Source organism: Gasterosteus aculeatus, chromosome 11 (genome assembly GCF_964276395.1).
Source record: "Gasterosteus aculeatus chromosome 11, fGasAcu3.hap1.1, whole genome shotgun sequence".
Taxonomy (NCBI): Eukaryota; Metazoa; Chordata; class Actinopteri; order Perciformes; family Gasterosteidae; genus Gasterosteus; species Gasterosteus aculeatus.
Genome location: NC_135699.1, coordinates 12,450,645 through 12,461,656, shown reverse-complemented (window position 1 = coordinate 12,461,656; position 11,012 = coordinate 12,450,645). Strand labels below are relative to the sequence as shown.

The 11,012-nt window shown below is 45.2% G+C and overlaps 2 protein-coding genes across 2 annotated transcripts; one reads left to right on the top strand and one right to left on the bottom strand.

The window, feature by feature from the left end:
• Nucleotides 1–948: 948 nt before the first annotated feature.
• On the top strand, nt 949–3,600 carry aqp8b (aquaporin 8b). Its single transcript, XM_040190057.2, has 5 exons — nt 949–1,779; nt 2,413–2,539; nt 2,634–2,848; nt 3,006–3,140; nt 3,459–3,600. Exons 1-5 carry the CDS (start codon nt 1,520–1,522, stop codon nt 3,499–3,501), a joined length of 780 nt encoding a protein of 259 aa, XP_040045991.2. The 5' UTR covers nt 949–1,519; the 3' UTR covers nt 3,502–3,600.
• Nucleotides 3,601–5,925: 2,325 nt separating this feature from the next.
• On the bottom strand, nt 5,926–9,180 carry LOC120827212 (meteorin-like protein). The gene is made up of 4 exons (XM_040189906.2): nt 9,013–9,180; nt 8,219–8,628; nt 7,150–7,209; nt 5,926–6,837 (listed from the first exon to the last, which is right to left on the bottom strand). The coding sequence occupies exons 1-4, from the start codon at nt 9,144–9,146 to the stop codon at nt 6,506–6,508; spliced, it is 936 nt and encodes a 311-aa protein (XP_040045840.2). The 5' UTR covers nt 9,147–9,180; the 3' UTR covers nt 5,926–6,505.
• Nucleotides 9,181–11,012: the final 1,832 nt, after the last annotated feature.

Here is an 11,012-nt window from a genome sequence, read left to right as displayed (position 1 = left end):
GAGGGGCGTGTGATTGCATTCGTTTCACTGACCCGGGGTCAGTCCGTGTCGCGTTCGGGGGACTGGTGTGTTTCTCTGCACTGATTTGGGGCGATCGGTCATCAAACGCCGGAGCGGCTCTCTGCTGCCGCCGCGTGGCTGCGCTCCGTCACGACAAGGACAACTTCTGAAACGTCAGTCAGTTGCTCCTTCTTTTTATTTAACAGAATAAGACAATTCATGTTATGCCAGATTTAACACATTCAATACACTTAACATCAGTAGTATGGGAATAAGCAATATTGAGGCAAATTGAATGTTTCCCGCTGGGATCACTTCAGTGTCCTTGCATTAAGGTGATGGTGAATTCCCTCATTGGATCTTTTTATATTAAATATAACATTAAAGATATAACGGCTTCTTATTGGCTTTTCCACACAAAGGACACACCTCTGCCTTATCTGCCTATCTTATGAGGGTCAATGTTCTATACATGGTAAAGTCCTTCCTATTGGAGAACCAGCAATGCAACGTGGCCTATGAACTGTTTGCCATCGGACCGATAATGACTATATGATTCCAATAAATGGAAGGAAATATGCAGGGTCTGTTCTTTCCTCTGTGCAAGTCTTAACTTTGCTGAGGGTAATTTAACCCGGGTTTGTCCAAGTTAAAGAACAACTAAGGGTGAGGTTTAAAAAGCTCAGAATAATCAATATAATTTGATTGTAATGACAGCTGATTTGTCCCTGTTTTCCTCAATAGCTATTCCTCATTTAGACTATTCTGTCACACTGTATGTAGAGTTCAATTGCTGAAACCAGTTTTAGAAAAGTAGATTTTATTATTATTTAGAATACAGTTCTTTTTTAATAGTATCAGTTGCACATTTCCAAAGTCAACACTATATTCAAATTCAAAAGAACTCATTATTTCCTATTAAACATGCTGACATGTGTTCACACATTGTTTTGACACTTAATCCTGTTTGGATTGAAAGAATCTCTTTGACCTTTTCTGTCAGGGCACTGGCAATATTTTGATGAGACGACCTTCACAAGATGAATGATTAATTAGCGAACGTAATCTGTTGCATCATGCAATCATACTATTAAACTTAAATGAAGTTAACATTTCCATCCCTTTAAAACCAGACACCTTGCTCTGGGCTAAACACTTATCAAGGGTTTTGGCTCGCATCCTTACCTAGGCTTATGTTTTTTTTGCAGTCTTTTTATCCCAGCTTGACTTTTACAGCACTGGCGTTTCACTCTATCTTGATCCACATACTAAAAAAAGACAAATATAAAACAATTCTACATATTTGTCGTCCCTATTGTGTAAAATCAAAATAGCATCACCATGCTGAATTCATAAGAAAAAGAGTCAGTGAGAACATAACAAGTCGGCGAAGCACCTCCACCTAGACTCTAACCTTAAGCTCCAAGGTCTGTGTGCTTAGCAGAGTAGATATCTTTGAGTGCACATCTCAGGTCAGCACGCTCAGTGCTACACCCTCAGCTCTCACAACCGAAGACTCATGGCTGACGAGAAGATGGAGTCAGGTGAAGTCCGGGCGTCTCTCGTGATTTCAGAGTCCAAGCCGCCTCCAGCCAGACCTACAAACATATTTGAGAGGCTGTTTCAGCCCTGCCTGGGCGAGCTGGTGGGAACTACTTTCTTCGTGTTTATCGGGTGTGTGTCGGTCATAGAGAATGTGGAGTCTACAGGGAGGCTTCAGCCGGCCCTGGTGCACGGTCTGGCCGTCGCCGTTATGGTGGCCTGCATGGCTGAGATCAGGTGAGAAGCATCGAGTTTGTCGTGCACCCTGGACAAGTACTGTTTTTTTAGTGATGATATAATTCCTTCCTGTATGTTGAATGGAAAACTAATTAACTAACATTTTCACCAGAAACAGGATCTACGATGACTCTGAGTCCAAATATCCTTATCTAATCCTCTTAGTTAATTGTTTTTAAAACAATAACAAAAAGCTTTTTTCTTTCAACTGATTTTCGCTATTCTTATAAAAGTTAGAACAGTATAGGAAATAGTCAATGATTGAACGAATCAGGCTTGTATATCCATGCATTTATTAATTCCATCCTCTGTAAATTTTGACAGAAAAAAACGATCTTGTAATAGTTCCCAGTCAAAGGTGCTAAAAACCCAACTGTCACGACCTGGCTTGGACAGCCATGACCGAATGAGGGAAACGCAGACAATTAACCAACAAGAATGCATTCATTCAGAGCTTTGGCAGGACAATCCGCACGCGGTGTCGACGAGGCACAGAGCGATCAGCCAGGGGCCACGTGGCCAGGAAGGCTGAGCTTTAAACCGGAGGACCGAGGCCAGTGCGACGGTCGGCCAAGTCGCCTCAATCCTCCCCCCTGAACTTTGTTTTTTGGTCCTGACTTTTTCTGTCTGCAGTGGTTCCCATTTCAACCCCCCATTCACCATAGGCATCTATCTATGTGGGGGCATGGAGATGAGTATGGTGGCCCCATACATAGCGAGTCAGTTGGTCGGAGGGGTGCTCGGAGCTGCCATGGCAAAGGTGAACCGGTCTCATTTTTGTGTCTCGATAACGTCCATCTCACACTCTCCTCCGTGTGCATAAACTAGACTTGAATCACCGCCTCTGCCCACAGGCAATGACCTCGAGTGAGAACTTCGCCAAAGCCCACGGGGCCGCGTTTGCTCTGCTGCAGCCCGACGATGAGGTAGCGGGAGCTGTGTTTGGAGAGGTCGCCATGACCTGCCTGGTCACCATGGTGGTGCTGCTGGGCGCCGTCAACGCCAAGACCAGGAGTCCCCTGGTGCCGTTTATGGTGGGATGCACTGTTGTTATCAACATCCTGGCAGGGTGAGTAGAGATTAGTGAGGAAAAGGACATAGCGACTTAATCTCTTGTTGGGACGCATCCTCGGTATTTTACAAGCTTGTAAGTAATGTATTTATATTTATATTTATACTAGTATTGTTAACTCATCTGGATAACTCATATCCCTTTGTTTTGTCAGAGGAGATGTATCTGGCACCTGCCTGAACCCAGCCAGAGCCTTCGGTCCAGCCGTAGTGAGCAACTACTGGGTTCGTCACTGGGTCTACTGGGTGGGACCCATCACTGGAGGCCTAATAGCTGCTGCACTGGTTCGGTAGGTACAACCCGACATTTACACATTATACTCCTAAAAGGATTCGGATGTTACTGTATTTGGTTTAAGACAGGGGTGTCAAACTTATTTTAGGTAGGGGGCCACATACTGTCCACTTTGATGTCACGCAGGGCGGACCATCCGTTATTTTAGAGCAGGTCTTTCTGTCATTTTTACACTTAGCAAAGTCATCCGGCGGACCCCACTGGACCCCCCTGGCGGGCCGGACTCAGCCCGCGGGCCGTATGTTTGACACCCCTGGTTTAAGGTGTCATTTCTGAATGCACAATAAAACTGTTTTTTTATTTTACTTTGCAGACTCCTCCTCGGGGACAGGAAGATGCGACTCATTTTCAAATAACATCTTGTGCATAAACTTACAAAAGAAGCCCTTCTGGACTGAGATGTTTGTGCATGATTATGCCTCCTTTGCTATTCATTAAAGTTTACTTCTTCACATAATTAAAGATGCGTGTCAAATTCCTTGCCAAAGCAAATATGAATAAAGTTGTAACAAATGTGTCAGCAAGTAAAGAAAAAACATTACAAGGTATGTTGTTCTAAAGGTTTGTGGTTATACTTATTTCTACATGATATGCTTTTTGTTTCAAATCTGGTCTGTCCTGCGGACTTTGTGTCTTCTCCCAATGTCAGTGTGACTTTTCTACAGCTTCTTCAAGCTTCTTCCCATCGTCCAAAGACATGCAGCTTTATTTATTCCTACATACAATATTATGACTTATTTTTGTTTGATATTTTCTATACATATTTTTTTTAATTTATTTTAAATTGTAAACTTTACGATCCCTTTTTCGGGGGTCTACCATACCAAAACCAACACTTTTTAGTTACTTTTTTCAACATGCTTAATTAACAGGGACAATAAGACAATCACTTTCTTCACCAGGTGCCTGAGAGAAGACTTTGTATGTGGAGATGTATAGAGACTCTCAAGAGTCCAAGAAAATCCACAAAAAAAGCTTCAGCTGAAATTCAATCACTTCAAACTTTCAACCAATAATGCTCATCAACGTTAAAAGGAGACCAAATGGTAACCCATTTGAGCCGAAAGAGAACTCCGCTCCAGCTTTGTGTCCCGGGCACTCGGCCCCTGGTCTCTATAGCCGGGGCAGTGAATGCCTCTTCGGCACTTGAGAGTATCATGCTGTTCCCATATTATGCCCCTGGGCCTCCCCACAGCAGTGGCCCACATGGGAAAACAGGCCAGGCGGTGGGATAAACCAATTACCCCCCCCCCCCCCCCCCCCCCCGCCCCCTCTAAAGTCTGGGTGGACTCCTGCCGGTGCACCGCGCCGCTTCGGTCCCGAGCCCTCCTGGGCTCGTTCTCCGTGAGAGCCGGATGGAATTCCCAGCTATATTTTACTTGGAAATTTGACATGGTGGCCCCCCTGGGACAATAATGAAGGAGGAACCTTCAAGCTGGGTCCTGCAGGATGGAAAAAGTTTTAATTTTGGAAGAGATTTTTCAAAAGAACTTTTTTTAATCTGTAACGGCATCTTTCACATTTACAGTGGATACTTCTGGGTAAACAGCGTGAATGTTTTTCATATCATCTGTGATTGTTAATATTGATTTAAAAATAGATCATTATGTGTCATAATAAAGCCATAAAATGCCATGTGAGATGTCTTTATTCAGGAGAGACAAGAGGTGCATAATAGGAGGAGTAATAGAAAGAAAAAATGAGAATTAGAGCAGAAAAGACAAACTTAGACGTATCCCTCGTCCTCTTGCTTCTTGGATTCGTGATCCCTGATGGTTTCTTGATGACAGCAGCTGTGACAATGGTCATTATGTCTGCTGGGGGCCTTGTCACTGCAGGGCCATTGTGTGGTCCCCATTCACCACACAGTCATTTACACTTTCATTGGCAGCTATTTAGTCCTCATAAAAAGTTCAACACACCAATTTGTGAGCCCTGCTCAGCCAAGGAGAAGTGTGGAATAGGCAAAGAAAGCAGTTTCTTTTAAAGTCAATTAATTGTTCCCTTCTACTGGGAGGGGCTGAGGGGGAGGATCGCCGGGCTTTGGGGCCTCACATCTGTCCATTCGTCTTCTCGGCCGTGGAGGGGCCAAACAGCTCAAAAGAAAACTCCAATTCAGTCTGCTCGGGGCTTTTTCGCCATCTAAGGAGATTTTGTAGTTGATTTTATGCTATGGCTGTCCTATTGTCACAAGTATCTGATTACAGGGGAAAGGAGCCAAACAACTTCAGCTCTAAATTCTCATTCTCTTAAAAAGACGATAAGAAATGATGCAGCATATGATGGAAAATGAGGGACTTAGTTCATTTAAGCCTTCACTCGTTCCCTTAAGGGGCCCGAGCATTCTTGTGTACCAGAGGGCCTCATGAAATTTAGATTTTTATGCATTGTTCTTGAGCACTGTTTAATTCCAACACTTCATCAGGAAGACAATTGATCAGGTTATCTGTGAATACCTAAAAGAAAATATATTGATTAGATATTATCCACATGAGATGTTTGTGTATATGGTTTATTAAAACGGCCTACGCTCAAGATAAGAAGGTTGATAATTAAGTGGAAAATGTTTGTTTTTCTTGCATAATTAAAATATAGACTTATAAAGCTATTTCATTATTAGGTACTGTCAATGGTAAGCCAAGACAAGCTTTTACAGAAAGACAGAATTAATAAAAGATCGCATAGCCGTTTACATGTCTGAACTGTAACGTGAATATGGCAACTGAACAAAAAGTACCTGGACAATGCAAACCGTCCTTTGAAAAAATAATACAAATGTCTTCAATAATATAGTAACGACTTTATTTTAGATTAACAACACAATATTTGTGAATTAGATGAAAAAACAAAAAACAAATCTGTAATTTAAGTATCATGCGCCCGGTACGACACAAATAAATAGACAGAACAAAGAGCATTTGAAACTTAAGCACAGATGAATCAGACTAAAAAATAACTTCACAATCATATACACGCACGAGCCTTTTCACTACGACAAACCGTCATTGCTTCCCTCTTTCTTCCCATCTCAGTTCAGGGGGCAATTGTCACACAGAGCCGGCAAAGTGAACAACGGTTGATGTGGGGAGCAGCACAAAGAGAGAGAGCAGCAACCCAACCCCTTCTCACCCTCGCAGGGATAAGGGCAGTGATGGGGGGGAGACAAAGGCCTGCCCTCCCTGGGCCTCAGTGCAGGAGGCCCTGCTGTTTGCACTTGCTCTGCTCCTTTAAATGGGAATTTCTTTTACCAGCAATTAAATGAATCCGTCCACGCTGGCGATTCCTGCATGCCACCTTTCCCGGGATGTGGCAAATATTACACGGATCCCCCCCGTTAGAGCTCGAACAGACCACACTTCCTCAGTCCAAAGGGAAGTCACAGGAATTCCGACGCGCTGCCCAGGCAGTCTGGTAGACGGACAGGAAGTCTTTGTACCGCGGGGCACACCCCAACCAAGCTTCCCCGAAGTGTTCTGACCCCGTGAAGAGAAACTCTCCGTCCCCGGGCCTCACGCGGCACTGCACGAGGGTGTGGATGTGTCCACGCCAAGACACGAGCGGAGAGCCAGAGGCAGCGGCTTGCTGCTCAAACACTCCACTGCGCTGCCAGTAAACCCTCTCGGCTGACACCTCCACCAGCGAGGTCCCACGCTGAGAGTTGTGGGAAACATTGCGGATGAAACCTCGGACCACTGAAAGCAAAAAGGCAGAACCACGTCAGCGCGTGGAATTAAATGAAAAATCGGAAAAACAAGTGATTACAGTGTAGAAGGCCTTTACATAATAAAGTCATAGCATTATTTATTTATGTCAATAAATATTTTGCACCACTGACCAATTGGGAGTATTTTCTTGGACCAAAACTCATTGATATTTGGACATTTTTGTATTTTATTTCACTCTTAACCTATTAATTAACCCGAAACCATTACCTTTTCAGTAGGTGTGGAACAATGTTATCACATTGTGTTCAAGTACAGCAACAGATTATTATATGTACCCACCAAAGTCACTGTTGCAGACGGCCATGAGGAGTTGTGTATTGTTGCAAGGTTGGCATGAAGCTGCGAATAAAGAAAAACAGCAAAGAAATTGTCATTTAAAGAGCAAACTTTCAACCACCCTCTCCACGACTTTACATGAGCCGACGCTCTACAGCCTCCATCGACTGATGCGTCCTCCCTTCCACTCCTCTGACATGCAGCTTCATTCATCTCCCATCTCACGGAACCAGAGGTTCAATGAAGGAATCTGGCTTGTTTATACGTCAGTATAACAAACCCTCCCTAGTCTTGACCCCCCCCGACTCTCATTGTATCCGCCTTATGGATCGACCCCTTGCCAATTCGGGAGACGGCAGGAGTCAAACTCCTCTGCCAGGCTGGCATTCCAGAGAAGATAAACCAGCTGCATGAATGGCATCACGGTGGGGACCGGGCCTCACACATGGATAAATGCTAATAAACAGAACGGGACACAATGAAAAGGCATTCGTGGAATCTGCAAAGTATTTGCGCTCTGAATTCAGGCCCTCTGGCCCAGTGTGGTCCGCTCTGTCCTTGCTGCTTTGTCCCCCCCGATGGAAACCAGACAGCCAGACAAAACACGCAACTGACCAGCAGCTGCGTGACCCGCCGGCACGATTGGGACCGTAATCCAATAACAACAACTTCTAGGAATCCAGACTGGTCGGTTCCTCACATGTCACAACAGTTGACAATTGTGTTCACATTTTTGTTACCATTTCATAATAAACCACCCTTTATAAAAGCTCTAGTCTCAATATGTTGTGACCAACAACACACACAACAATTATAAACCATTAATGCAATATTTTTGGCTAGGTTGTAAAAAATGATTGTTTTTGTAAATGCTTAGCACATGTTAGAGATTTTGGTCATGATCTTCATCGGTCCTTCTTCAAAAGGGGTTATGCAAAAAATACATTTTCGCAAATTGGCAACCAAAAGTGCCCCATAAAAATGACTTCATACTAAACACTAGGTTGCAAATACATAAGTGCATATTTACGGATTGATCTTCAGGCAGCAAAATGAAAGAGGCTCCACTTACCCTGGAGCCAGGTGTGGCCGGCGCCGTTGGGCGCAGCACTCCTGTTGCTCAGCAGCTCATATCTGAAGCCCATCGTACGTCTGCTCCACGACCCATCGCTCTGCGGGCTGGACTGGAGGTAGATAGCGGGCCTCTGCGGACCCTCCGCCCGGAAACACCAGACCTGCCGCTCGGGCAGCCCGCGCTCCGTCACCAGCAGCTCGAGCTCCCCGGCGCGTTCGATGAAGACGCTGGCGCCGCGCAGAGAGGGAGACGGTTTGATGCACACGGTGGTGCGTCCGGCGGTGGAGAGGTTGGGCTCCACGACCACTCGGAGGGCCTGGCCCGGGTATATCCAACGCACCGAGCCCTCTGTGCAGCGCAGCTGCACCTGGAGGACGATCCTGGAGTCCACCCCAGCTGCAAAACCGCTGGATTGGCGGGAAGGGGGAAAAAAGCGGGGACTTAATGACTTTATGATTCAACGAAGCTCAATTCAAATGACTTCCACGTATAGCATGCATGGATTACATTGTGACTAGTGGCCTCATCAATGCATGATTAATAATATATATATATTTAGATTATAAGCCGCGTGTGGGAACAAACTATCTTTTCTATTTGAGGGTAATTCAATAAAACATGCTCATTTGTTTCTTACTATTTAATCAGCATTATGCAGTCGTAGGACTACATGTGAATTATTTTAAAAATGTAAAATCTGCAACGGTAAAAGTTTGACCCGATTGCCTTCAGCCCTTCAAATTGTTATCAGAATGCAACAAACCCGTGCAGCATGAACAGAGGGTCCTTACCTTCCAGTCCAGTTGCACAGATCAGTCGCACAGCTCCGCAACTGAAGACCCACGAAACACATCAGAAGGATCCAACTAGGCAACATCTCGCCCACGCAAACACAGATCCAGGCAGAGGTGGACGGGTAGTGCATGGCCAGAGAGTTTGTGTGTGAGTCATCGAGAGTGCACGCGCTATGCTACTACAGCCCCCCCCCACCCCCCTCTCTCTCCCCCCCTCTCTCTCTCTCTCTCTCATCAGTCTGAAGGCCTTTAGCCGTCTTTATCCATTTGAATACACAACAGTTCCTATACTTCTGAGAGGCTGTTTATTATTTGTAATTTCTAAACAAGTTAAAGGCAGCTCTTTAGTATCTTTATTTTATACATTTATTTGGGGAAGTGGCAAAACTGAACTACTACACCTGGTTGAAATGTATCAAACTAAGGTTAATTTCACCTGATCCGTTCATCCAAAACCACGAGTCACACTTCACGCGAAAGACCGTGTATCGCTCATGACTTCGTCTCATTTCTGTGACTGGATTCGAGAGGCCAGCTAGAGAAAGACAGAAGGAAGCCGTGTCTCTGTGCTGGAGCTTCATCTAGTGGCGAGACAGTGCAGCACACAGCCCCCCCCCCCCCCCCCCTCTCCCTCTTCCCCTCCACATCTGGAGGACAAAGGTCTCCCGCCGCCCCTCCGCAGGCGCAGTCTGTAACTCAACAACCACTAATATTGTAGATGAGTGCAAACGTAGCCAGCTTTGCGGCAATGATTGATCCACCGCGGATGAGTGCGCTCGCAGGGTCTCTGTGCGGAAAACAATTTGGCACCGTTTCAAGGTCGCGCTGGTGGCGACATCTTGTGGAGGTGAAGTCTGCGGAGCGTGACCACCACGCAGGCCGGTCCGGAGCTCGGAGGGCCACAGCCCCTCTCTCCCTCTCCCTCTCCCTCTCTCTCTCTCTCGGACTGCTTCATGCATGTAGGCCCCCAGGCTGCATCAGATCAAGGGGCTGAGGTTCTTGTCGGGTAATCAATTACACTCATGCGGAGAATCTTTCCAGATGTTGTCGCCGCTGCAGGACAAATACTTCGCTTTCTCAAGTAAAATCTCGAAGCGTGTCACTTTGGAATAAAGAGCCGTGTTGACCAAACATTTGATATGCACGCAGAATATGTTTAATGGTGTGTGACGCATTTTAAGTTGGCAACGTTACAGAATGTTTTCTTTTTTAATTTGGCGTCTAAAACACATTTCTGAAAACTGCGCTTCACAGCCATGTTCCATTAAGCCTCAAAACCAAATGCAGATGCTGAAATAAAATTCTAATTTTAGTGGCGATCGGTGAGACAGAAACCAGACGGACGGTTCTCACAGAAGAACCGGATGGTCAGATCGGGTCATGTGTCTCAGCGAGACAAAGCAAAGTCAAATGAATGGAGGCTTTGTGCCTATAAAGAAGTACTGAATACTGAATCCTGCAGCATTCCCACTCTGTGCAAAGGCCTGAAGGATCAAGGTGATCCTTTTTGCATGCTGTCAGAAGCCATCGCTATCGATTGATGACATTACGATCTATACATATCATCTTTAACACATTAAAAAGGTCACGTGCCTGAAGGAGAGACGATGTCCCGTATAGGAATTGTGTTATGTGCATACAGCAGTCAAATAGCGCACTGATGTCAATGAGTAATCCGATTCAAATCCTCATCAAGCTGTCACTCACAGACCCGCTGTCGGCTTGAAGGCCTAACTCGCCCGGCGGAGTCTTACCGTCACCACGGGGGTGATGATGAACGTGGTGATTGTGAATTGTGTCTGTGTACATTTGAATTCGGTATGAGGCCGCGTGAGATCGGGCCCACGAGGTTTTAGAGACATGTCTCGTGTGACGGAAAGCATCTCATCCAAAACTACAATAGAAATAAGAAATCATGTTTTATAATAAATATAATTTAGCACATTCTAGTTTTTGTATGTGTTCAAATGTGTTCCCCCCAATGCGTTGTAAAGTTT

Bases quoted from the DNA above. Each gene is read 5' to 3' on its own strand.
- LOC120827212 (XM_040189906.2), bottom strand. From the start codon at position 9,146: ATGCACTACCCGTCCACCTCTGCCTGGATCTGTGTTTGCGTGGGCGAG. The intron at 7,210-8,218 runs GTAAGTGGAGCC...CTTTATTCGCAG, and splicing joins CGGCCACACCTGGCTCCAGG to CTTCATGCCAACCTTGCAAC. The intron at 6,838-7,149 runs GTGGGTACATAT...TTTTGCTTTCAG, and splicing joins CGTCTGCAACAGTGACTTTG to TGGTCCGAGGTTTCATCCGC.
- aqp8b (XM_040190057.2), top strand. From the start codon at position 1,520: ATGGCTGACGAGAAGATGGAGTCAGGTGAAGTCCGGGCGTCTCTCGTG. The intron at 1,780-2,412 runs GTGAGAAGCATC...TTCTGTCTGCAG, and splicing joins GCCTGCATGGCTGAGATCAG to TGGTTCCCATTTCAACCCCC. The intron at 2,849-3,005 runs GTGAGTAGAGAT...TTGTTTTGTCAG, and splicing joins GTTATCAACATCCTGGCAGG to AGGAGATGTATCTGGCACCT.